This window comes from Petromyzon marinus, chromosome 30 (assembly GCF_048934315.1).
Source record: "Petromyzon marinus isolate PM22_M1 ecotype Great Lakes invasive population chromosome 30, UKy_Petmar_22M1.pri1.0, whole genome shotgun sequence".
Taxonomy (NCBI): domain Eukaryota; kingdom Metazoa; phylum Chordata; class Hyperoartia; order Petromyzontiformes; family Petromyzontidae; genus Petromyzon; species Petromyzon marinus.
In genome coordinates this window covers 9780267-9806914 of record NC_133696.1, presented here as the reverse complement: position 1 = coordinate 9806914, position 26648 = coordinate 9780267, and the positions used below count along the sequence as shown (strand labels likewise).

Here is a 26648-nt window from a genome sequence, read left to right as displayed (position 1 = left end):
TGAGCGAGAATCGAACTCGGGTGTATCGGGTTCGTAGCGCAGCGCGCTAACCGCTACGCCACCGCTTTCTGCTCACCCCCATCACCAACCACCCCCACCAACTCTCTCTCTCTAAGCGTCGATTTTGCTTGAAGGCCAGTCGCCCGAAATGTCTACATTAATACTGTCAGGTTTATTCGTGAACCCGTCTCTTCCTGCCTAGAGCACACAAGCAGAGACATCTCGAATTGAAGTAATGGCATCAAGAGAACATTGAGGAATTGGTGCTCAACTCCCGTTCACCATTCTCGGCCAGTGATGGGATTTCCACGTTCCTGTGGTGGAGCCGAGTCTATCCAGAGGGCACGTACACATGCACAATCCTTTACTCCTGATTACTGATCGGCTCGGTGGCTCAGCTTGTGAGAGCGAACGACTCGCGATGGTTTTTGGGGGGGGGGGGGGTGACTCGACTCATCATCCTTCCTTCCGGGGTGGGTAAAACAAGTACCACTTTGTATTGTTGAGCCAACAGTGGTTGTCCTCTCCACCTGCACTGGCGAGACGGGTCTATGTACAGGAGATGAGCACCGATGGCTCAGTGCCCGATTTAGCAGTAGCACCTCGCTCTGATGAGTTCGGCGTTGTGTTTGGTGGTTGTTTTTGTTGTTGTTGGTGGTGGTTGTGTTGGTTGTGTCGGTGGTGTCACCACGTGTTACTTGTGCACACACGCGCGTTCGCGGCCATGTGTGTGTATCGGAGGTGCGGAGGAAGAACAACAGACGGAACACACAAAGCAGTTCTAAATAAATGAGTTTTCAGTCTGTATTATTAAACAAGTCCCTGCAGGGTGGGCTGGTAGGACAAGTCTCTGTGCTGTCTATTGCTGATTTTACATCCAACAGCACGAGATTTCACTTCGTTAAAGTATTGAAAGGGGACGGACGGACGGACACATTAATCTATTGCAGGCTGGTACACTCAGTTTACAACTTCGTTACTACCAGTAAAAGTGGCATAGCTCCAGTGGCTTCCTAACATCGGAAGAGCGTTCCAGACGGCCGCAGCTCATCTGAAAGCGTGCGATGCAGTGACCGTCTGTGTTCGATGTGACTGACCATCCCTCATAAACATTCACCACAGAGATCCCCCCTTATAGCCTTTACCGGGCTCGCTAAAGCGCCTACGGAGTCCGGAAAGGCGAACGAGAGGGTGGGTTGCCAACACCATGTCCGGCCGCATTTGTCTTCCCCAGTGCTAGTGTTTACACACCGCACCAGGTACTCATTTGAGGCTGAGTCTACCTAGCGGAGATCCAGGGCTGGCTCGGATATATTCAGCTGCCACATGCTGGCAGGTGAATGGGGATCGAACTCGGGTTTGCTGGGTTCGTCGCGCTGCGCGCGCTAACCGCGGCACCACCGCTCCCCGTGACAACAATTACAACAAAGATGAAGACCCCCCCCCCACCCGTAAAGCCTTTAACAGACTGTTGGAGCTGTTAGCGAGCACCTATGAAGGCCGAAACGGCGCACGAGGTGGGTCGGTGGGCAACACCACGCCTGGCAGCCTTTGTCTTCCCAGTGGCGATGTTTAAACACCGCACCAGGTGCTCATTTGAGGTTGAGTCGACCTAGGGGAGGCCCAGGACGGGTTAGAATGTTCGCCACCGGTGTTGGCAGTGAGCGGGAATCGAACCCGGGCGGCCGTGGTTCGTGGCGCAGTGCGCTAACCGATGCACTGCCGCTCCCCATGACAACAATCACGACGCACGCTCCTCTACCCACGTGACCACTCGCCCCCCGGGGGGGCGGGGCCGCGAGGAAGGGGCGGGGCCGTAAGGAGGGGGAGGGCGATGGGAGATGGGCGGGGCCGCAACGGGGGGGGGGGACGGAGCCACGAAGGGGCGGGGCCGCAGAGGGGGGGTGGGGGGAGAAGTCTCGCGCCCGATCTCGCGGATATCTCGCGCCACGTCTCGCGAGATTTCGCCTGGAGGAGACTACAAGATGGCGCCGCGTCGGCAGCTGTGAGAGTCGAGGCGACTCGGCCCCGGCACCAGCAACAGCAGCAGCGGCGGCGGCGGGCGGCGCGTTGAGTGGGACGCGAGCGAGGTGCGCGGTAGGTGCCCGAACGCACCCCGGTCGCGGGGCTCTTCACCCGCGAGCGCATGCAGCGGTGAGGCGACTAGGCCCGAGATGCGGCCTGAGGACTCAACTGGGCGAGAGTCGAGGCGGCTCGGAGCTCGGGCGGGAGGCCGCTCGGAGCGTTCCCCTCGCGCTCTCCCCTCGCTCTCTCCCCTCGCTCTCTCCACTCGCCCTCTCCACTCACCCTCTCCACTCACCCTCTCCACTCACCCTCTGCGCCCCCATTCACACTCCAAGCTCCTATCGCTCTCCCAACGCTCCATTCGCCCCCCCCATCTCCCTTTGCCCACCCCTCTCCCTTGTCCTCTTCCCTCTACCTTATCCACTCTGCGTACTCGCCTCCCTTTCTCCCTTCCCGCTATCCCCTATATCTCCCCTCCTCTTCCTTCTCAATTTTCCTTTTAGACCTACACCCTCTCCAATCTTCCCTCTGTTCTGTTTACCCTCCCCGCTTTACTATCTGTTGTCACTTTACCTCGCTTCACTCTCACGTGTGCCCTTCCCGTCTCTCTCGTCCCTCGTGTCACTCTTCTGTCACGGTTCCCACTTTTACCCCTCTCTTCCTCGAAACTATCCTGTCTCTTCTCTCCTGTCCATCTCCTGCCTCTCATCTCACCTCGCCCCTCCCTTACATCTCCAATCGCTCTCCCCTCCTGTCACTGTCCACTCTCGTGCCTCCCTCTCTCCAATGTCCCCTCTCCCCGGCCCCTCTACCCCATCTCTCTGCGTGCCGTGCACGCTCCCCGGCCCTCCCCCCACCACAGTTCCTTGCCCGTGCTGCGCGACTCGACTCGTCGGTCGACACAGATCACCTCGAGTGTGACCACGGAGTATATGTGCCTCGTCACCTCGGGGGACCGTCGGCACCGCACGCGAGTCACATCTCCGTGCCTTTCGTTTCAGGTCCTTCAAAAAGAATGAATCATTCGCTTGACAACGCCGTTTCCTATGAAGAGCTGGTGCGACTGAAGGCGCGCGCCATCCCGCAGAACCGCATGAAGGAGTTCCTGGACTCGCTGAGCGGCAAGAGCCCCGAGGCACTGCAGCAGTTCACGTCTCCGCAGATGTACCAGGCTCCGGGGCACTGCATCTACTCCGAGAACGCCGACGTGGCCGGCTCCTTGCTCGAGCTGGCCCGGCCCATCAGCTCCCCGCTGCAGCAGGACGGGCAGCCGGGCGGCCAGTCGCCACAGATGCAGCTGCAGATGAAGCAGCAGCAGCAGATGCAGTGTCCGATCAGCGGCCTGCAGGCTGAGTCACCTCAGGGCCAGACCAAGCAGGCGCACCAGATACAGTTGCAGCAAATCCGAGAGGTGCAGCTCTCGCAGCAGCTGACGGTGCAGCAAGTTCAGCAGCTGCAGCAGGGCCAGGCCGTGCACGCGCAGCAGCAGCAGATGCAGCAGAGCCACGGTTCCCCTCCCCAGGGCGGGTCACCGCCTCACGAACAGACAGTGGCCAAGGTGGGCGAGCGGAGGCCCAGCTCTTCGGGCGTTCCCCAGCCCGTCAAGAAGCGCAAGGTGGACATGCAGGCGAGCGTGTCGTACACCATCGCGCATCACCACCAACAGCAGCAGCAGCAGCCCATGCACAACGCCGTGGCGACAGTGCTGACGCTGCCCTCGCAAAACCAACAACAGCAGCAGAATTACATCCCTGTGCATCAGGAACTACTGACGGTGGACAGCAGCCAGCTGTACGCCTCCAACGCAATCTCGCCCTCGCAGACAGAAACGTGGGCCATTTACACGCCACACGCGGGCGCCTGTGGGGATGCACAGGGCCACACCAGCCTGCCACAGGAGGCCTACAGCATCGTGCAGGTCACCCCCGGCCAGGCCACCGTGCTGGGCCTCAGGGGCCCCGGGGTCGGTGCCGATGACAAAGACAACCCGTCGGTCGTCTCGAAAACGACGCAGGAGGTCATTCACGCCATCGGCACGCCGGTGTTCGCCTCGCAGTTCGTCAACGGTAGCATCCAGCTGCCCGTGGCCGTGCAGGCCGGCGGGAACATGTACACCTCGCAGGCCACCCAGTACTGGGAGCCCCACCAGCAGCTGCAGGTGAGGGGTGGTGGGTGGGGGGGGGCCGCGGTCCATTGGGCCACGCACTCGACGCTCCCGTCACGAGCGAGCGCAGTGTGGAGTGGCGTCGAACGAGAGACCGCATTGGTAAGGCTGAAGGCACAAATATGTAATGTCATGTACATCATCGCGAAATAACAATACAAAATACGTTTTGGCTAGTCCATCGCATTACATTTGCTCCTGCACTCCATTTGGCCGAATTCCAGTTCGGAGATGGAGAATATCGGTTGAGCTGTTGTGTAGAAAACATGACTGTATTGTCATATGCAGAGTGGCAAGTGCTGCCATCTGCTGTGCTTCCCTCGGAAACCGAAAACAAGCACTTACGCACATCTATATTCTCTTTAATATTAAATTGTCTGTGCAACGTATTCGACTTGCGTAACGCGGTTGATTATGCCTTGATTTCTGTTTGGTTATTTTGGCTCTGGTTGTTTTTTTTTAATTTCTATTTGTTTCGTTTGCCGTACTTTGTTTTTATGTTATTGTTTGTCATTTTGGTGACCCAGGTTACTCTTGCAAATTAGACTCATCCTGGTCTCTTGAATTCCCGCCTGGTTACATAAAATATACCTGTCAGTACACACTAGCCATTTGTTTAGGATTTATTTACTTTTCTAGTTTTCTCCCATATTTAACCGATCGCGATATCGGCACAAGACGAAGAATCTGTTCGGGACTCAAACTGAAGAGTGCAACCCTTCGTGTTAGAGTTGCACACGGAAGTTCAAATAAGAGCTACGCTTAAGATCCCTTTAAATGACCTCTGGTGAAGACAGTCGAGGGCAGTTCTTCCCACTGCTTCTAGGAGCAATGTGTTTTGTCGCACCTAAGTCGAACTGATATTTAAATCCTCTAGAGCCGCAGAACCAAATTTTATTTGCTTGTTCAGCCAAATATGTGGAATTGTAAAAGGAAATGTTGGTGCAGATGATGATGGTTTATGTCAATGCTGCGGTGCATGTAGTGCGGTGAAGGCGGTGCCTCGACACCGTAGGAGTGGTGGATGTAACGATGCGGTGTTTGCAATAAGGGAGGGTGCCTGGTTGTGTTGTGGTGGTCCGGTCACGTACGGCAGGATTGGGGTTGCGGGTTTGCGTGACGCGTGGGGATGGCGTTGACCCTTGTTTGCTCGCGGCCGGCAGCCCCAGGCCCCCTCGGAGCAGCCGGCGCCCCCCGCCGTGGAGCTGGGACAGCCAGAGCCGGCAGCCCCCCCGGATATGATCCTGGACGATGCCCTGAAGCCGGAGGAGGGGATGGCCTTCTGGAGGCAGTGGGCACAGAACAAAAACGCCGAGATCACCAAGGAGGCCAGCAGCAAGCCCCCCACCAGTACGCAGCCTACACAGTCTACAGCCCTTACCACGTGTCCGTGGCGCGCGTAGGCGCTGGCGAATCCTTGGCACGCGCACGCGTCCGTGGCGGGCACAGATGCCCGCGCATCCGTGGCGGGAGCAGACGCCCGCGCGTCCGTGGCGCGCGCAGATGCTCGCATAGACGCTTGTGCAGGCGCTCGCGCGTCCGTGGCGCTCGCGCGTCCGTGGCACGTGTATGCGCCCGCGTAGACGCCGTGCATGTCCTTGGCCCGCGTGGGCGCCGGTGCGTCCGTGGCGCGCGCGGACGCCCACGTAGACGCCCGCGCGTCCGTGGCTCGCGTGGCCGTGGCGCGTGCAGACGCTCGCGCATAGACGTCCCCGCGTCTGTGGCCCGCGTAGACGCCCGCCTGTCCGTGTCATGCAGGGAGGCCGCCGTTGAAGTTCAAGGAGGATCTGCTGTCGGCCGCGGTGGCCGAGCTCAACTACGGCCTCTGCCTGATCGCGCGCGAATCTCGCCGCACTGACGGCACGCCCTACCCCTCCGATGCGCTCTACCTGCTTTTCCTCAACATCCAAAAGGTGGCCCTCTCCCTGTGCCCACTCCCCGCACCCTCTCCACGTGCCCCACTCGCTGTGCCCCCTCCTACGCCCTCTACCTGCGCCCATTCTCTACCTTCTCCCTGCACACCCTCCCCCTGTGCCCACTCCCCTCTTCCTGCACCCTCGACCTGCGCCCTATCCCCTCGCCCTGCGCCCTATCCCCTCGCCCTGCAATCTCCTGTCCATGCTCCCCGCGCTCTCTTCCCGCATGTGTGAGGCCCTCACCTGTGCTGTGCTCGTGGTGGTTCGTGGTGGTTAGTGGTGGTGAGCGGTGGTGTTAGCCGCATCTTGTGGAATCCCTCCCCCCACAGTTCATGTTCGACAATGGCCGCGTGGACAATATCTTCACCGACCTCTACTACATGAAGTTCACAGAGCAGCTGCACGAAGTGCTCAGGGACTGGCAGCCCAAAGTGAGCCCGCTCGGTAAGACAGCCGCCGACTCTCCTCTCCCACCCATCGCCGTGCCGTACACCAAGGCCGTAATTATAATGTATATTGGGAGGGACACATCCCCCCCAATATTCAAACATGCTCAAAACGCCCCCCCCAATATATTGCTATAAAATAGATTTTGGTTACTATGATTGTGGTTATGGTTGTTCTTTATGAATCCCTAATCTCTGCCATTACATCCAATTATACAAGAAAAGGTAAAAAAACAGCAATGTAATACAATACACTAATAGAAAATATCGTAAAAAATAAATCAAAAGTCCATCCTATGTGTTAGTGATTTTTTTAAATATTTTAGGCAGGAAATTCGTTTTCAAATTTAGATTTTTTTTTTCTGGGGGAGGGACCCCCAGATCCCCTGGAAGATTTGGTCCCCTCCAAATGTTGACTCCATGGCTACGGTCTTGCCGTACACACCCGCACCTACACCTCGTTTACCTAGGAAATCCTCATCCAGCCTCGGAATGTTTTATTCAGGAGGGTCCTGTCGAGATTTTTCAGTAGGGGGCAATGTTGCTCCTGTGTGTGTGTGATCCTGCTTGCATAATTTACAAGTAATGTTTGTGATATGAAAAATAAGAATAGGTTTTACCCTTTCTGGCAATAAAACAGGTTTTAACACCAAATAGATACTTTTCGCAAGGAATCAAATCTGGATTAACCACACGTACTTGTGGCAAAACATGTGAACAAACATGTTCTGATAACAAATGGGCATTGTCTTTGAAACTGATTGGCCTACACCAGAGACAACCTTCTTTATGGCCTAGTCTCGCCAGTGTCAGACCAGAGAACGCCAAAAGGCGAGCAGTACGAAGTCAATGCAAGTATCAGTGCAGTGAGAGCTTGGGTTGAGCACATCTTAATACCTGTTTTATTGCCAGAAAGGGTACAACCTGTTCTTATTTTTCATACTTTGATATTGGCAAAAATGTCCCATAAATAATGTTTGTGATCTTGGCGGATGCCGGTTATGCTCTGTGTGTTCATCGTGGGCGTGTGTGTACACCGCAGGGTTTATCATTCCGAGCCAAATCACGGAGGAGATGCTGTGGGAATGCAAGCAGCTGGGAGCTCATTCCCCAGCCACGCTGCTCAACACTCTCATGTACTTCAACACAAAGTGAGTCTGACGCTGCTTCTCGGCAGATGCCAGGCACGAAAAGTGTCTCTGCCAACCATTGCAATGTGTAATCCATAGCAGCCACCACACTCCCTAATGCCCATCGCACTCCCGAGTCCCTGGCAATCATCATAACGCATAGTCCATAGTACACATCACACTGCCTAATAACTTTCACCTTCCCAATCCCCTAGCAACCATCATGCCCATTGTGCTTCCCAGTATACATCACACACCCAAGCACCCATCATGACACCTTGTTTTTAGCATCTTTTACGCAACCCGCCGTAACATGACCAAGCTTGAACGTTGAATGTGTTTTGGGACCGTCACTCTGTGCGTGTACCCCACGCAGGTACTTCATGCTGAAGACGGTGGAGCAGCACGCCAAGTTGGCGTTCTCGCGCGTGCTCAAGCAGACCAAGAAGAACCCTAACAGCGTGAAGGACCGCACGGCCAGCATCCGCTACCTGCGCAACTACGGGCAGATCCAGGCCGGGCAGAAAAGTACCGAATGCGCACACCGGGACCACAGTCACACTTGGCGACCTTGCACACACACACGGTGGCCACTGTAGAAACGAGAGCCTACACAAACGCAGAGAGACAAGCACACACAACAACTGCCAACATTCAATACTAAGTGGCGGTGATGTCAGCACACTGCTTGTGCCAGGCTAAATGCACTTTGAGGTTATGTGAAGTGTCGAAGGCTTAAATTTTGATTTAAAGCTTTCGTGACTGCAGTAATTCATATATGTCGAAGGCTTGCTGACAGGTCACGGGTCAGACCCAAGTGTGATGGTTTGACTGCTCCCTACTGTGCAAACTTTCAGCGTTCTAGCCGCCCGACGCTCCGCTCATTGTTGTGAGCATCACTCATCTGCCCTACGTTGTTGTTGGAGGGTGCCTGCCTTTAACTGCCCACAAACCTTCTTTACAGAGGCCGATCTTTATTCAGCTGACATCATTCATTGGCAAGTCCACTCAGCTGCACATCGTCCTATACCACATCAGCTAATTTCTTATGTAGCCCATGCCACACCCATTAAGCCCCCTCTCTGGCCAAGCAGAAGCTGTTTGGGCATGTGGTGGCTGGGCATGCTGGCTATAAGACCCAACCAATGCAGCCTTGCCTGCTGGAGAAGCTCGCCGATGGGAATGTGTTCAGATCTTTGAAGAACATATGAGCTCGCACAATCCAGCCTGGTTAAACCCAGGATGGGTCATAGGCAGGCCAGTCTGAAAGTTTCGAACTGGCACAGATTTTCTTTTAGAGGGGTCTACGTTTCGCAAGCATAGAGGGAGGGCATGACTGGCCGAGAAGACCCGAAGCTTCATATGAAGCGACATCCCAGGTGGCTTCCACACAGCGTTACACAGCCGATGGAAAAAATTTCGCTCATGATTCAGAGTAAGACCTCTGCTGCCAAAATGGAACTAGTCGCAATATAAGGTTTTGTATCTTGATCAAAGGTATTACTCTAATCCATGCCACCACCTACTGGTCTTATGTGATTCTGAACATTTAGCAATAATACCAAAGCTGGTACCTGGAGGAGAGAGAGGCCACTCCTTAAACATTGTTAGAACTGCTTTCCCAAAGGAGGCATTGCACTACGATACCTTGCAAATGACTTCCAACCAGCACATTGGATGTCCAGGCCCATGATGTCACCACTGCTCTCATGGAATGAGCCCTCAGCCATTCTGGGGGGGTCCTTCTGGACCATCCTGTCTTCCCGTTTCGTGTTTTGGTTAGGGTAGCATAAAGCAAAAGGAGAGGGGATATCATATTACGCACCATGAATCAAACCCTAGTTTTCCCATATGCCTTTGAGTTCGGGAATTGCGGATTTGCAGATTACTGCTATTTTCAAGAACGTAAAACCTCCACGATGGGAAAAGTTTGGGTATATCTGGTAACCCGCATGGTAGGTGGTCCTGATCCACCTTAATGCACCAACAGGAGAACGCCCTCCAGTGGCTAGCATTGACCCAGCCCTTTGAAGCTGTCCACGTTCTTTGCTTGATCTGAAAAGCCCAGGGTCACGAGCCCCATCCTTTCAATGTCCAGACATTCAATGGAAAACGCTGGACATGTGGACACCAACATCGCGCCGTGGCACAGTAGATCCACTGGAACCGGGAGTGACCACAAGGAGCCCCGTTCTCAGTTCCTGATGATCTGAGAACACGCACACAGAGACAAGCACACACACGGAGACACAGACAACCATTCCCCCATATCGCCTTAACAGACACTAGCAAACGCATATGAAGGTCGCCTTTGTCTCCCCAGTGCTGACTCGGAAGCGTGCGGAGGAACCACAGATGAGTAGCAAGGCAGCAGGCAGCGAGCTAGCATTTTTCACAATTGCCCAAGCTCTGCAGTTCTATGTGTATTGTGTTTTCATCCAATTAATGAGACTTCATACTTGTGGGAGGTACCTGGGGAACCTGGAAAAAACCCACGCATGCGAGGAGGCAACGCGATGGCACACAGACGGAACCGGTGGCGTCCACATTTTTGCCGTACCGCATCCACCTGGCGAGCCAGGGTTCAGCTCCTTCTCGACGTCCAATGGAAGGGATTTTCAAAGCGAGTGTGAGATCCGCCAACACTCGCTGCCTCCACAGTGCTGGATTACAGGCCATGTGCATAGCCACCACGTCTACCTGGCTGTTGATCTGTTTTGATAAGCAACTCCAGTGATGGGCTGTGCGCGTGCGTGTGCAGCCACGGTGCTCGCCAACAGCTCTGGCCCCAACAATCGTGTTAAGGCTATGCGGTGGGGATCTTTGTTTGCAGTCACGGATGACATGTACGCCGAGCAGCCCGAGAACGTCGAGAACCCGCTCCGCTGCCCAATCAAACTCTACGACTTCTACCTCTTCAAGTGGTGAGCAGCTCGCACTGACCGCTCTCTCTCGCTCTCACGGGGTGCTGTCTCTGGGTTCACTCTCTGTGCGTTGAGAGTGGGACTCACGCTGCGCAATGCTGCTTTGCATCGCTGCTGCATCTCAGCCCCCAGAGCGTCAAGGGCAAGAGCGACATCTTCTACCTGACGCCGGAGCCCGTGGTTGCGCCCAACAGCCCCATCTGGTACTCGGCGCAGCCCGTGGGCGCCAGCGGAATGGAGCAGATGCTGGCGCGCATTCTGCTGGTGCGGGAGGTGCAGGACGCTCACTCGAGCGCCGGCCTGCACTGAGACGGCGGCGGCAGCAGCAGAGGAGGCTGCGCGCTCGGCCTTGCATGCAGCCCGCGGCCGGCCCCGCCGCGGCCACGCGACGGCGCCGCGGCCTCCGTCGCTGTGCGGGACAGGACGACGCCTCGCGCCGACGCGGCCGTGGCTGCCCGTGGCGGAAGGGGCCCGGTGAACCACCGCGGCCACCCGCACTGCCGCCAAGCCACCCCCCTCCCCGTCCTCCGCCGTCTCGCGCCAGGCGCGGTGCGGCCGTCGACGGGCACGGGCGTTTGTCGAACGGTCCCGGACACGGTTAGGGTCTCTTGGCGACGCTCTCTCGGTCATGTGTGCGGCGCCCGACGCCGTGCTGCCCAGCGAATCGATACGCTCCCCCATGTCGGCGCGCGGGGACCCGTCTGCTTCTGACGGGGATCGGCGCACACGCGCGGCTGTCACGCAGGAAGAGTCGGCGCCGCTTGTATATAACCGCGCGGTGCCGACGGCCCCCCACGCCACCCCACCCTACCCACCGCCCGTGCCGCCAGGAGTAGGTGAGTATTGGGCACGGAGCGTGGCCCCGATGCATGCATTTTACCGGTGGCGCCAAGAGGGCGGCCCCACTCAGCCGTGTGCCGTCGGCTCCGCTCTTAAGTGTTTTCCGAAACGGCTGCCTTGCTAACCGCTTCTCTTCTCCCCCGTGCTTCTGCCGCTGGCGGGTTTGTAACGACCCCTTGCACCTTAGTCCGACATGGGCGGGTGGGGGGGGGCTCTGAGTCCCCCCTCCCCTCCGCGGAATCACATCGAGATCCGCGTGTGGGTTCTGTACTCCCCCGCCCTTCTATTTTTTTTTTACACTTGCTGAGCACAGACCCAAACGGCTAGCAGCAGCAACAAACATCGCTCCAATAAGAATCGACGTGTTTCTTGATTTGAGCAATGTTACCGATATTAGAGCTTGGGATACGAGACAGTGGGGAGGGAATTCCAAATTGGAGCAGTGCGAGGAAAAGCAGAAAGAGAAGTGTTGTGACCTGCAGGAGTAGTTGGGTGGCTGGGTGAATGGGTCGGTGGGTTGGCTGGGCGAGTGGGTGGCTGGGCGAGTGACCTACGGTGTGGATGAGGTGAAGCCGTCCCTGTGGAGTGTTTGCTGTGGGAGAACCTGGGAGGGGGGTGCGAGGGTTGCCCCCATCTCCCGGCATCAGGGCTGTACCTGCTCCCCCACCAACCACCCTCTGCCTCGTGTTCATCCCCACCGTGATCATGCAATCCCCAATGACAGCACCGCAGACACAGGGTCCGAGTGGAAGCCATTCATCCAGCGAGACACCACGCTCGTTAACACTACAGTGTGCCGCGAGCCAGGTGGTCGTGTCGCAGCACGGGTTATGCTTTCAGTGGCTGTTCTTGACAGCTGGTGTTCTCGCTCCCCCCCCCCCCAAACCCCCTCATCTGCAGGGTGTCCCCTCATCGTACATCTGGGGCCCGCGTGGCTGACTTGTACAATAAACTTGTGGCTTGACTAAATCTGATGGTAAAGGCCACTGCTTCTTAGTAAATCTACTCGAACAACTGCCTCCGCACGGGGCAAGCGGGCGGGTGGCCAACGTGGGGGGCCCCCGATGCTTCGTGCGCTCACATTGGTTGGTGGCCGACATAGGTGACATTCCTATCGTGGCACGAGAGCCGTGTTTCTAATACATGTATGAAAATATTTTTATAAAGTTATTTTGTAACCGTTGAGTAGCTCGCAAGGCAAGGGTGTCCTTCCTGCTGTAGGCCTCCTGGTGGTGTGTTTTCCGTGTAATCGGTTTAGACGCATACATGTAATCCTAATTAGTTTATCTTGTGTAAGTTTCAAGGTAATAAAAGTTCGCCGAGTTTGCAAATTAAAGTGATTTCCCAAGCGCAGTCGCCTCCGGCGTGAACCGCACACGGGCGCGAAAGGGTGGCCCTGCAGGGCCCTGTGGCATAGGGGGGAAATCAAGATGTCCTCGCGGTCAAGGTCATTATGCCACCACTGCACCTCCCTGCCAATGCTTTTGGTGCACAGCAGTCATGGCGACCCCATCTTCCCACCTCCATCAGGCCTTGGGTCTATCCTTAGGTCACACTCTTAAAACCGAACGTTTCCCCCACTCTCCTTAATGACTCGCAAAACACTCCCACTTATTTTAAACCCAGCTTCCTCTGCAAATGATGAGCCACAACCCATACAGCAGGAGACTGCGTGGAGCCTGGAACCAAAAGTGAGTAAGTAGGTGTTTGAGTAGATTTAACAATCAAAGGTGCGCTGCTCATAAACAGCGGGAGGGCTCAACTCCCATCAATGTGCCTTGCATTCCTGGCACAAGACAACCACATGTCGGGTAAAATGCCCTCTGCCTTGTCCAGACCACTAACTCAAGAGTTCAACGTGTGGCTGGTTTAAGACCCAGATACAGAACACCGGGACTCCCTTGACACGATGCATATGCGCGGCGCCCTCCGAGCTTGTGACTTCCCGAGCAGCAGTGCCGCCACTGTCGCGGGAGCGTGCGTCGTTCACTGTGCGCTGCTGGTGCACGAGTGGGCGTGTGCACTGACCCAACCAAGCTTGTCGCTGCTGTGTGCGATCCCAATTTGAGTGCAAGCACTTTCTCAGATATGTAATGTGGTTTTGGCCAATACCAGTTCGACTGTATTTAGCTATGGGAGGAAACCTCAAAACCCATAGGAAAAAATCTTGACTTAAAGCTTTCGTGACTGCAGGAATTCATATTCTTTGGGTCTTTCGGTAAAGTCACGTAGATGGGTCAAAGATTATAACAAAAATAACAAACTACGACGTTTCGATCGCAGCGCGAGCGGTCGACCGCTGATGACGACCGCTTGCGTTGCGATCGAAACGGAGTTCTTCATTTTCTTTGAACCAATCTACGTGACTACCGAAAGACCCAAAGAATACCCATAGGAAACTCATGCAGAGCAAGGAGAGAAGATAAAAACTCAGCGCAGAAAAGTACCCGAGTCAAGAATGGAACCCAGGTACGCCTTACCGTGAGACAAGTGTTGCCACCCATCACCGGTAAACATGATTCATCATCAGCCATGGCAAAACCATGACTGGATGATGGCCCTCCCCAAGCTGCCACCACCTCAACAACCATGCGCTACTGCACACCAATAGATCATCACTCCATCTGCTCAATGGACGTCCGCTCGGTCGCCTTCCATTGCTTGGCTGCCACTGTTCAGTCTAGACCAGCAGCTGTCGGTGTCCCTTCTGACCCCGATGCGTCCTGCCCAAGCCTCGCAGTGATGTGCACATGTCTGTCTCTCATCATGTGGTCCTCTGTCCCACACATCACGCCATGCTGCCCTGTGCATTTGCCAAGGAAGGGTGATAGGATTTGCTGCCATGCAATAGCACACACGGGGGAATTTGCTGTAGAAAATGAAACGGGAGCTGAGAGCAAAGACGCAAGTTTGGGAAAAGGGGAAGCAGTGCATGTGCCTCAGTACATCGCGCCTCACCCACATAGCTCCAATATATATTTGTATAAACTGATGAAAACATACCTGATCTCTGTATAAATGCCATTGGCTGGTGTCGATACTGCAGAGGTTCACAGGGAACTTTCCGGAGAGCAGATTAACGGTTGCTTGAGTGTTGATCCTGCAGCAGCAGCCTTGTGCATTTGTAGATTTAACAATGATGAATCGTTCTTTTTTGCGAGATCCTGGAAAGTAACGCACGTTTGTGATTGAGTGTTGACCCTGTAGCAGCAGTATCCTCATGCATGATTAGTTATTGCGATTTAGTCATTCATGATTTTCTGCAATGTTGAACATTTTTCTATGGTTCTTTTGGTAAAGTTACGTTGATAGAAAAAATATAATAAATAATAAATATCACGTTTCGATCGCAACACAAGCAATGATGACGATTGCTTGTTGCTATCGAAACGTAATATATTTTTTATTCACTTCATTATTTTTTCTGTGACTTTACCAAAAGAACCATATAATATGAATTCCTGCAGTCACTAAAGTTAAGTCAAAATTTTACGTTGAACATTGCTGTTGAATATTCATGCCACTCTTCTAAATAGTTAATTTAAAAAACATTGCATGTGTTTTCATTCCAATCTCCGTAGCGAACGTCTATGTTAGCATTGGGTAGACCGCCCGTTCCAGACATCGTTTATTTTACTTGGGTTCCATCTCAATTTGGAACTCGGGCCACGAGCAGAGACGCGGCCTGCAAGGGAACCACAAGGTGTGAGTGGTGCTCATTCGGATTTGATCAATCCACTGCTGGACGAGCAGGCTGAACGCCACCGATGTTAGCCAGGATCTGGGGAGGTCTGGGCTGCTTACCAAATGCAGCTGAATGAGTCGGTCCTGAACCTCTCTCATTTCCTCTCTGCGGCGGGATGGGGGGGGATGTTGCCAACCCCACCTAGGATGACGACTTTTATTTGTAACCTTAATCAGCTGGCTGAGACCAGGCTCCTGTGGGTTTGAATGGGGTCTTTTCCACAGTGGGAGATGGAACTTACAGATGACAAGCAGACCAGGTCCACAGTAGGTCCTGGTGTCACCAGCACCACACACGCACACCACCAAACACACACCCTGATGCGACACATTCAGTGTCAACGTCTTTATTGGAAGACCCCTTGAGGCCCCAATGCCTCTCGATACAAAGTAAAACAGAAACGCAGAGATTTCACCTCCAGAAATAACGAGTTTAGAAAGCGATTTGTACACGCGGCGAGTAAAATGTTCCGTCTGGGAGAAGGGACCAACAGGTGAGCGAGTTACAGGTGAGTTAGGAAGAGTGCGGTTCTAGCTGACCTTGTGACTCGCACATTCACGGTGCAAACGTGATACCTGCATTTCCCCTCGAGACGAAAGAGAACGGGAACGAGGTGAGATGAGATAGGCAACGAGACAGGATTCTTCTCATGTCTCCTTGGATCTGAGCGTGTATCCTTGAAGGAGCTCCTCAGGTCTCCTTGGTGGACCTGACCAGGCCTCCTTGGTGGACCTGACCAGGTCTCCTTGGTGGACCTGCTCAGGTCTCCTTGGTGGACCTGCTCAGGTCTCCTTGGTGGACCTGCTCAGGTCTCCTTGGTGGACCTGCTCAGGTCTCCTTGGTGGAGTTACGCAGGTCGGTGGTGTGCGGTTCGTGCTGGATCGTCTGGTGCAGCATGAGTGCCAGCAGGCCGGCGCGGTTTGCCATCGCCGTGCGCACGTTCCGTTCCTGCTCAAACAGCTCGTCCAACTTGTACCACTGAGGCACCACGGAGACACACAGAGACATACAGAGACACACAGAGACACACAGAGACACACAGACAGCCAAGGAGACGCGGTCTTTGAAAGTCACATGGACAATTCTGGACACGCACGGAGACACGCAGTCATATACATATACACACGTAGACATGGAAACAGGGACACATATCGATATATACAGAGGCAGAGACAGTGTGGACCAGAGGTCCCTTGGCCCATTCTCCATGAAGGAGGGTTGCAAAAGCTCTGCCAGGCTTCACAACGGATTCTTGGTTTTAGGACACCGAGAGCGCGATCGAGACAACGCGGCATCGGGGCGGTGACATCGTGGCCCAGTGGGAGCGCGGGAGCCCTTTTTTTTAAAAGGTTCGTGGTTGGAATCCGCCAGGCTGCACTGGTTAATACTGAGGTGTGTATTGACCGTAATAATACTCCGTGCCGTCTGCTACGCCATGGATGAAGATCCCGTGACGTCATGTCAATAAGTCGTCCATTGTGCACGGGCGTTGTGGCTGAAAGTTGGCAAATTTACACCACAAATTACTCAATTTGGATGCCACATGATAGCGATCGTCTCCTCCCTACTGGCAGACTAATCCCCACTTGCAAGCGGGTGCCGAGTCCCTATGCGCCTCAGCCGCCACTGGGGGTGCCCTTTGAATGCTTGAGATTGAGCCCCATAGAAATGCAAAATATTCAACATTTTGGGTGGCAGGGGATGTTTTTGTTTAAAGGGCTCGTGCAGTGACGCGTGGTTGACATTCGCCCACCGCGGGCGTGCGCACGTGCCAACTCGGACGCAAAGCTGGGCCCCCCTGAGTTCTGCTGCTGCCTCCTCCCACTCCTCACGGAATGCAAATGACATCTTTATATAATTGGGCACAAGGATTGATTGTGGGGTGGAGGAGGGGGCTGGGGGGGGTTTGCGTGCACGAGAAATAAACGTGATTAACGTGCGTGGCTGGGCCTGGGGCCAAAAGGGGGGGGGGGGGGGGAAGAGGAGAGATTTGTGTGACTCCACTGTCCCTGGATGCTCGTTCATCACACGTTGACCCTAGCTTCGGCTCAAAGAGCCGGGGAGAGCCAAGGTCACACGGCCTCCAAGCATGCAACAATGCACACAACGCGTGCGCAACAACACAACGCAACAATACACGCAACACGCACATTATGTGCATACAACACGCGCAACACATGCACCCCATACACAACAGATGTGCATCACACAGCCTCCAAGCAGCATAACAAACATCCCCGTATACCCTTAACAGACCGGCACGGCACACAAGGGGGTGGGTGGCCAGCACCACGCCCGGCCGCCTTTGTCTCCCAAGTGCCGATGTTTAGAGATCTCACCAAATATTCATTTGAGGCTGAGTCGACCTAGGCTGAGTCGACTTAGGGTATGCCCAGAACCGATTCAGATGATCCTCACTGGTGTTGGCCGTGAGCGGGAGTTGAACTCGTGTCGCCGGATTTGTAGCGCAGCGCGCCAACCGTCGCACTACCGCTCCCCACGCAGCACTCCACACGCACACAGCCGGGCACACACGGCCTCCACATGCTACGGGACACACAGACGAGCCCCCACCACTCCCGTCTCAATCTCCGCGGTCCGGCAAACAGGTGGCTCAGCGGCAGAGTAAGAGGTTCGCAAGCGGAAGGGTTGCCAGTTAAAATCCTGCTACTGAGTTGACTCGCCCCATCATCTCTCCCTCGGTGCGGTCGATAAAAATAAGTACCAATTTGCGATTAAATCAACAGTGGTCATCTTATCAAAAGACTCGCCCCCGCCATAGTAATGTAGACGTTCCAATACTGGCTGTGCAGGGCTGTACTCAGGAGGTGAGCACTCACAAAGGAGACCAAAGGCTTGATGCTCGCTCTTCCTCACAGCTCCACCCAGCACTCCCACCCACCCCAGCACTCCCTCCCACCCACCCACCCCTGACCCCACCCACCTCCCCAGCCCGTGTGAGGCATGTTGGCCAAATCGCTGACTGTGTTTTTCTTTCTCCGCTCGTATCGACCGCTTGTGTTCGCCAACAGCTGTTCAATAGGCGCGCTAGTCGTGTGTGTGTGTGATGGCACGCGACCTCGCGTCAGCGCGTGCGACGATTAACGAGCCAACACATCACGATATATGGCTACAGAGCTTTGGAAATTACTACAGATTGAGTGTTACTCCTCCCTCCACCGCCTCCCAAACACCTATGTATGGGTTTTATCCCAGTACTCCAGTTTCCTTCCACATGGTATATACACTCGTTCTTGTAACGGAGTGGCCAAAAATAACAATATAGGACCACAGAGGTTGGGCAATTAATTGTTGACACAACCGGCTCTGGTCGCTTTCCCGCTCGCCTGTAGTTTCCTGCACTTCCGAACGAAAACTGTGCGCGTTACAAATTCTACAAAAGCAGCAGCAGCAGCGTTTAAATCTGCAGCCTGCACGAAGATGATGCAGATCCGTACACTGACAACTTTGCGCGTTACAAATCCGAAACCCTGCGTGACAAGAAGAGAGCATGGAGATGCCGATGCTGCTGCCCTCTGACTGAAAGCCCAAGTGAGTGTTGTGGCATTGGTGCTCAATCTCCTCGGCGCAGCCCCGCACAGCCGGTCAGGGGGGGGGGGGGAATAGGGAAATGAGGGTGGCTACACCTTCCACAGCACAGACCAAAATCAGACACCAGTCAGCCCAGGTCTATCGACACTGTGCAGTTTACCGGAACACAGTTCAGCACAGCAATGCCGAAACCAGATTTCGGTACAGATCAATTCATGCCACCCGACCACAGATGATAAAACCCAGACAAGGCGGCAACCTAGGTGGAAATTAAACATTGCCATGGCAGGGGCGAGTGTCAGTCAACCACTGTTGGTCATCCCCCCCCATAAATTGGTACTCATATTCTCCCCGGAGGGAAAGATGGGCCGAGTCAACCAGCAAAGCAAGATTTGAAAGCACAACGTTCCCACTGCGTGCCGCTCGCTCTGCTGCCGAGTTACCTGGCGCGCAGCACAGCGATCGTTCATAATTAGTCGCCAGTGAGGAGTGAATCTGATTAGAGGCAAATGCAACCGCATCGCAAGAGACGGCTTCTCAGCTGGCGTGCAGTGTGACTTCTAATGAGAAAGGGCCCAGCCCGACAATTGTGTGTTTGTGTGATGCAGGGCACTTGTGATGAAGTGAGGCTGCGTTGGCTGATTCACATAGCCCGCATGCCCAGCCACCGCATACCCAAGCAGCTTCTGTTTGGCCAGATACAGGAGGCTAAATAGGGACGGCATGGGCTGGAGAAGAGATGGAGCTGAAGTGGTACAGAAGGCTGTGGAGGTTATTGGCTCTTGCCGATAACTGGTACCAATGTTAAAATTGGCCTCTGGAGGCTCGTGAAGTATTCTACTGGGTAATGCCAGGCTAGGTGCACTGTGAGGCTACTGGGCAGTTGGAGGTAGTCGCCCTCCAACAATAGCGGAGGGCAGAGGAGCGACGCTTACAATAACGAGCAGAGCGTCGGGTGGCTAAAATGCAGGAAATTTGCACAGTAGGGAGCACAGGTGATGCATCTGCCAGTTATCTCAGTCAACCCATGGCACCTGTGTATGTCTTGTGACCTCTTGCCAGCAGCAAAAGCCTTCCACCCTAGCCTCAAAGGGCCACGGTGATATCAACGGCACTTGGTGGCGGACAGTGGCTGTTGTTGTTGTTGACTATGTTGTGCGATGGGGCCCGTGGGGGGCGTGTGCAAGGTCTCTGCATACCACGCGCACGCGCTCCAGGTCGACCTCGGCGCGCCGCAGCTTCTCCCAGCAGTAGTGTTTGTTGCAGCGGCGCTTGGGCAGGCGGCAGAAGTCACCGGTGGGCGAGAACACGTCACGCACCAGCGGGCAGCCGCATACCTCGTCCACGGAGACCTGCAGTCCGTGAGCACACACACACACACACGGGGGGCAGGGGGGGAAGCGACGCACACATGGAGGGCGACTTATGCACACACACACACACAAACACATGGGGGGGGAGGGGGTGTGGCAACACACCGAGCAGCAGCGAGGCTTCATCTGCAGCCGAAGACACACAACAGCGCGATATGATGGTGGAAGCATTCCTTACAATAAAGGAAAGCTCTAACATTTCATAATGGCCAGCTCCCGCTGTGAGGATCCCATGAATATCAGCAGACCGTCAGTCTCCTCCCTCACTTTAATACGAAATAAAAACACGGGCGTCCATCAATCCCGCCCGGCCGTGGCACCTGCTGCTGGACGTGGGCGTTTCGTTACTGCGACGGTTTGCGTGCCCACCCCCCTCTACCGCACGCCTCAGACACACAGAGGCAAAGCCCATAAATCAGCAGGGACATGGCACCAACTCCAGCAGCCTCCGCCAGGCCGGCCGAGCGGCACATCTGAGCTGCGCCGATAAGACAACCGGCGCCGTTACAGAGAATCGACACTCGCACATGACAAAACACGCACACACACAAAGGCACATGCTGTACACATGCACTGATGCATACACACAAGCACACTATATACGTGGTTACACTTGCACGCGTACACCTGTACACAGTATACAAAAATCCCCCTTATAGTCTTAATAGACTGTTTGGCCAATTGCTGTTAGCGAGCAACACCTATGAAGGCCGGAATGGCACACAAGGGGGTGGGTGGCCAGCACTACGCCCGGCCACCTTTGTCTCCCCAGTAGGCGATGTTTACTACACACTGCACCAGGTACTCGTTTGAGGCTGAGTCAACTTAGGGGAGGCCCAGGACTGATTCAGATAATCGTCATTGATGTTGACCTTGAGCGGGAATCGAACTCGGGGTCGCTGAATTCGTAGCACAACGCACTAACCGTTACACTACCGCTCCCCACACACGGCATACAACTGGCATTTGGCACTAAGTGGCGGTGACGTCACCACGGCGCTTGTGCCACTCACTCGCTCTCACCACACTGCAGGTCGCAACACTTCTCTTTCTGCTTCTTCCCTCGCGCCGCTCCACTGTGGAATTCCCTCCTCCCAGAATCACCACCGTTTCTTTTCCCACCAGGTTATTACAACGATCTGGCCTCAATTCAAGAAACGTTTTAACCCTTGGGCTATTGCAAATTTGAGAGCGCCGCCTGTTGCTGGCAGCTTGACGTTCTGGAATTTTGGGCCTGTGCGCAGAAAGGTCGCTCAGGCCAATGCCGGCGAACCCGGGGGCCGAGGGGCTATGGGCACAACTGTCCACCTTGAGCTCCCGATAATTGGTATGTATTCATAGTTACTAGAGACAGAACGCATTGCATGCGTGTCCATTCATGTAGGGGGGGCCACGTTTGAAAAGGCCGACATGTCAGGACCACCCAACCGGCCCCCCCGCCACCACCACAGATTGAGTGTTACTCCTCGCCCCACCGCCCCCCCAAACACGCATGTTTATAGACCGGCCCCTGAGCATAAGGGGGAGGGGACCCCACGAAGGACCAACCCCCTTTTGGGGTTTCTGGCTGTGGGTAGAGAGGGTCGGAGGGGGTGTAAGGGGGTACACCAACCTTCGGGTCCCGGGAGTGCTCGGGGCACAGGACCTGGAGCCGCTTGCAGTAGGTCTTGCTCTGCGTGTTGTAGACATCGCAGAACAGGCGCGTCGCCCTGCATACACGCGCACACACACACAGATCCCCACCCCCCACAATAGCCTTTAGCAGGCTGTTGGGGCAAGTGCTGATAGCAAGCGCCTATTAAGGCCGGTCACGGCACACGAGAGGCGATGGGTGGCCAGCGCACACAAAGAGAGGCACGCGCACACATTCACGTGCGTATACGCACAGAGCGCGCAATCGTGCACATGCGTGCACACACATGCGCGCACACACATGCGCGCACACACATGCGTGCATGTGTGTGCACCTACACATAAGGGTCTGGACTCATGAAATGGCGTACGAACTCCCAAAGCTCGTATTCATTGGCGAAATGTCTGCTTATTTATTTTGTTACTAATATATTTGTGTTGTGTGTTCCGGAGAGGGTCCTTGCCAATAAATATCTGGCATCTCACCAGCGTTGGTTCAAGCAAGCCTGACTCCGCTGATGAGATACTGAATGTCAAAACCGGTCCAGAGTTTTACCCGTTGTGAACCAATGCTGCTGAGATTATGCTCTCCCAGAAGGCTGATGGGATGTGTAAAAAAACTTTTATTTGTATATGGAGAGGTGGGTATGGAAAGGAAGTGAATTATTGTCTGCTTAGTTATTTTGTGGTGGAGGGGGGGGGGTGGCGGTTGCAGGGGGCTTTGGTCTCGCGGCTCAGGGCGGCTTCGCGTCCTCATCCTTACCCCTCGATCTTGGTTGGGTACATGGATCCAAACGACGTCTGGCTCTCGTACTGCGGGGAAGACAACGGCGGTCGGGAGCAAGGGTTAGAAACGAGCACAGAAATGTGCGCGTCAGGGCGCGCGCTCCGGCTGCTCACGCGAGCGTCTCCACGCCTCGCCACTCGTCCCCTGCTCACTGCTCCATAGTGCCGATGGCTATCGAGATCGACTCGGCGTGACATTGTCACGCGTCACGCCATCACGTGCCGGTCACATATCACCGCAATGGGGCGCCATGGTGGCTAGATGTTAACTACCTCGCCTGGTATTCAGGAGGTCGTGGGTTCGATTCCGGTTTTTCTCTCAACAGTTATAATCCTTCCTTTCCGCACTCTCTGCCGTCTCTCGCGATGTCTCTCCATTCTTTACTCTCTCCTTCTATGTTTGTCTTACTCTTTTACAATTTTTCCTCTCCTCTCTCTCCATATCCCTCCGCTCACGCTCTTCATCTCCCCTCCGTCTTTGGCTGCAAATATATTTCCACGTGATAAGCTGCTTCGCTGAGCTATCATTTGTGGCCAGGTGGCTTCTGAAAAAGAGCTATATAACTCAGTGGGCCATACCTGGTAAAATAAAAATAGGTGAAAAATAATAGTTAACAGTAGTATCGCCGTCACGCGTGTCTTCGGCGCACCTTGGCGTAGCAGCGCTCCATATGTTTCAGCGCTGTCTTGGGGTTGATGGGGTGGCCACACGACACGCAGAATATCTGTAGATCCGCCTCCTCGTTGTCCCCATCTGTGACCTGGGACACATGGGCAGACACAGGGACATGAGATGAGACGGGGAGGCACGGGGAGACAGGAGACACATGGAAAGACACCGGAGACAAGGTGAGGTATGGAGGCACGGAAAGACCATCCCACATGCCATGTGTGAGCGAGTGATGAGCGAGCATGAATGTGCAACCAACAGAGCGTGAGCATGCGTGCGAGCATGTGTGCACGTGAGTGAGCCAGTGAGCGAGTGTTGGAACCGGAGCGACGTGGTGTGGTATGGTGGCAGAGTGGCATGGTGGCGGTATGGCACGGTGGCGATGTGGCGGTGGCATTGTGTGGCGGTGCAGTGTGGCGCCGTGGCATGGCGTTCTGGTGGCGTGGCAGATGTGGCGTGGTGTTCCGGCAGCGTGCAATGGCAGTGTGATGGCAGCATGTGGCAGTGTGTGGTGGCATGGTGCCACGGCGTGGCCACGTGGTGGGAGCGCGACGCCCTGGCATGGCGGCGGCGTGGCGGCGTGGTGTGGCCGTGCGGTGGTGGCGTGGCGCCGCTGCACCTCCTCGTCCTCGCACACGCTCTGCTGCTTGGCCTGCGCGATCACGGCCTCCAGCTCGAGGAAGCGGCGGTCCATGTGGGCGAGGCGCAGGCGTGCGGTGTGCTGCTCCCGGCGCACGCCCTCCAGCAGTCGCTTGCCCAGCTCTTCGGCCACGCACGGGCTCGCCTGCCACTCCTGGATCCGCTGTGGCAGGATCTCGTAGATACGGCTAGGGGGAGGGAGGGAGGGAGGGAAAATTGGATTCATTGAAACCATGTGAGCAGAGACAGCAATGTGGAGGCGGGAAATGGGACAGGAGGTGACGCTCAGGGAGACGGGGAGATGCAGCGAGACACAGGGTGGGAGATGCAGCGAGACACAGGGTGGGAGATGCAGGGAGAACTGTTAGGAGGGGGCCGGTGTCACTCTTTTTGCCAGTGTCGGCTGGTAACCGTAGACACCGGTGGAGTGATTGGAAGGTAAAGGTCAGTACAGGTGGTAAGGGTGGATGTGTTTAGGGAGTGGTAGTGTAGTGGTTAGCGTGCCGCTCTACGAACCCGGCGACCCGAGTTCGATTTCCGCTCGTCATCAGCGACGATTATTTGAACCGGTCCTGGGCCTCCTCTAGGTCGAATCAGCCTCAAATGAGTACCTGGTGTGGTGTAAAAATTTCCACACTGGCCACCCACCCCCTCGTGTGCCGTGTCGGCCTTCATTAGGTGCTTGCGAACAGCACTTGCCCAAACAGTCTGTTAAGGATATATGGGGGATCTTTGTGTTTCGGTCACCCACTTGGCATCGAGTACCTTGTTAGGGAGGCTCTGGGTGGCCCTGAGAGGCTGATATTGCATCACTCACTTGGCCGCGAGCTTCATGCCGCACTCGTGGCTGCAGTACTTGGAGGTGGGCCTCACGGCCTGCGTGCAGCCGGGACCCAGGCACTGGCGCTGGCGCGGGGTCTCGCGTGCCTCGGGCCCGCCGCGCTCGCTGTGCCGCACGCGCAGCCTGTGCCGGGCCTTGTCCCGGTGGCGCTCCGAGCGGTTCTACGGTGCCACGCCACAGCACAGCCATGAGACGTGGGGGCCCGTGGGGGGGGGCCCGCACGCGGGGACACGTAGAGACACGCGCAGACATGTTCGGACGTGTCGAGAGACGCCGGAATGCGGGGGACAAGCGGGGGGGACGCAGCAACACCTCAGGGTAACCCGGAGACACGCAGGGACACCCAGGGAAACACGGGGAAACACAGAACCGCCCAGAAACACGAGGACTCCCAGGGACGCAGAGTTGAACGAGCGAGGGGTCTCTGGGCAAGCACCTGCTTCTCGTAGCGGCGCTCGCGCTTCTGCACGTGCTTGAGCTTCACGGCGCGCTTACGGAACAAGCTGTGATCCTGCGAGTCCTCCTTCCCACTGCTCCACGGGAACTGCACGCACACAAGCACACGCACGTGTACACAAAAACAAAGATCGCCCGGATAGCCTTAAACAAGACTGTATGGGGCAAGTGCTGTTAGCGAGCACCTATGAAGGGGTGTGGCCAGCACCAAGCCCGGACAAGTTCGTGGTGCAGCACATTAACCACTGCGCCACTGCTCTCCACGCACACAGACACGCACGCAGACACGCACGCACAGACACGTACACACAGACACGTACACACAGACACGCACGCACAGACACGTACACACAGACACGCACGCACAGACACGCACGCACAGACACGCATGCATACACATGCACCCATGCACGTACGCAAACATGCGCAGCACACATGTATCATGAAAACGAAATCTGTGTTATCTACCACAACTTAACAAATCATACTTTTTTGTACCATACTTTAGAAAAAAATACCGTGCCACGAGAAACGATATCCTACGCATACACACTCATGATTAATGGAGTTGGCCAAACATCCCAAAATAGGACCACAGAGCTTAGGCAAGTGTTGGTGGCGCTGGTTCTGGCTGGCTTCCCCCTTACCTCCGTGTTTAACGTGCCGACCAATCGGCCTCTCTCTCGCTCTCTCCGAGTGTGAGCGGAGGAGTCTGTGCGGCACGGTACGAATGTGACGCTACGATGAGCGTTAAACCCCCGCCCCCCCTCCAACCGCATCCCCCCCCCACACGCCCGCTGCAGCCCCCCTCCCCCCACACCCCCCGTGCCCACCCCCACACCCCCGGCATGGACCTGGTCGGCGCGGGGCGAGGCGGCGTAGTCGTGGTAGGAGAGCAGCGCGTCCGAATCGGAGGAGCCGAGGCCGGCGCCGCGTGGCGCCCCCTCACGGCTCGAGCCGCCGTGGTCGTCGCGCACGCGCAGCAGCTTCTACACGAGGGGGACAGGGCGGAGTACACGACACGCGGAGGGACACGATAGAGTACACGACACGTGGAGAATACAGGGCACGCATCTTAAGTACAAGCCGTGAATGGAGTACACAACACGACATGCAGAGAGCACAACACATGGAGGATACGGAGCGTGTGGAGAACACGACGCACCATGTACACGATCAGCGGAGACCGCAACACGCAGGGAGAACACGACACACGTGGAGAACACGACACACGTGGAGAACACGACACACACAGTGAGAACACAACACACACACAGTGAGAACACGACACACACAGTGAGTACACGACACACACAGTGAGAACACGACACACACAGTGAGAACACAACACACACAGTGAGAACACGACACACAGTGAGAACACAACACACACAGTGAGCACACGACACACACAGTGAGCACACGACACACACAGTGAGAACACGACACACACAGTGAGAACACGACACACACAGTGAGAACACAACACACACACAGTGAGAACACGAC

General features: G+C 55.4%; 2 protein-coding genes across 12 annotated transcripts in view; one reads left to right on the top strand and one right to left on the bottom strand.

Moving 5' to 3' along the window:
* Positions 1-1945: 1945 nt before the first annotated feature.
* Positions 1946-12798, top strand: QRICH1 (glutamine rich 1). 3 transcript variants are annotated; one of them, XM_032963527.2, is made up of 9 exons: positions 1946-2090; positions 3027-4291; positions 5353-5539; positions 5948-6102; positions 6435-6549; positions 7594-7702; positions 8058-8209; positions 10515-10605; positions 10731-12798. In XM_032963527.2, the coding sequence occupies exons 2-9, from the start codon at positions 3041-3043 to the stop codon at positions 10912-10914; spliced, it is 2244 nt and encodes a 747-aa protein (XP_032819418.2). In that variant the 5' UTR covers positions 1946-2090; positions 3027-3040; the 3' UTR covers positions 10915-12798. The 3 variants fall into 3 exon arrangements, with proteins under 3 accessions (XP_032819418.2, XP_032819420.2, XP_032819417.2); XM_032963529.2 differs by having other exon boundaries at positions 1949-2097; positions 3027-4183; XM_032963526.2 differs by having other exon boundaries at positions 1949-2097.
* A 2722-nt stretch (positions 12799-15520) lies between these two features.
* Positions 15521-26648, bottom strand: part of CXXC1 (CXXC finger protein 1) — a 61995-nt gene continuing 50867 nt past the window's right edge. For all 9 annotated transcript variants that reach the window (XM_032963524.2, XM_032963520.2, XM_032963521.2 and 6 more), the window contains exons 7-15: positions 25994-26128; positions 25120-25227; positions 24660-24844; positions 23823-24030; positions 23184-23294; positions 22511-22560; positions 21728-21824; positions 19942-20094; positions 15521-16168 (exon numbers count right to left, since the gene is read on the bottom strand). In XM_032963524.2, coding sequence (XP_032819415.1) covers positions 16019-16168; positions 19942-20094; positions 21728-21824; positions 22511-22560; positions 23184-23294; positions 23823-24030; positions 24660-24844; positions 25120-25227; positions 25994-26128 — 1197 coding nt within the window. In that variant the 3' untranslated portion in view covers positions 15521-16018. The remainder of the gene's footprint in view (positions 16169-19941; positions 20095-21727; positions 21825-22510; positions 22561-23183; positions 23295-23822; positions 24031-24659; positions 24845-25119; positions 25228-25993; positions 26129-26648) is intronic.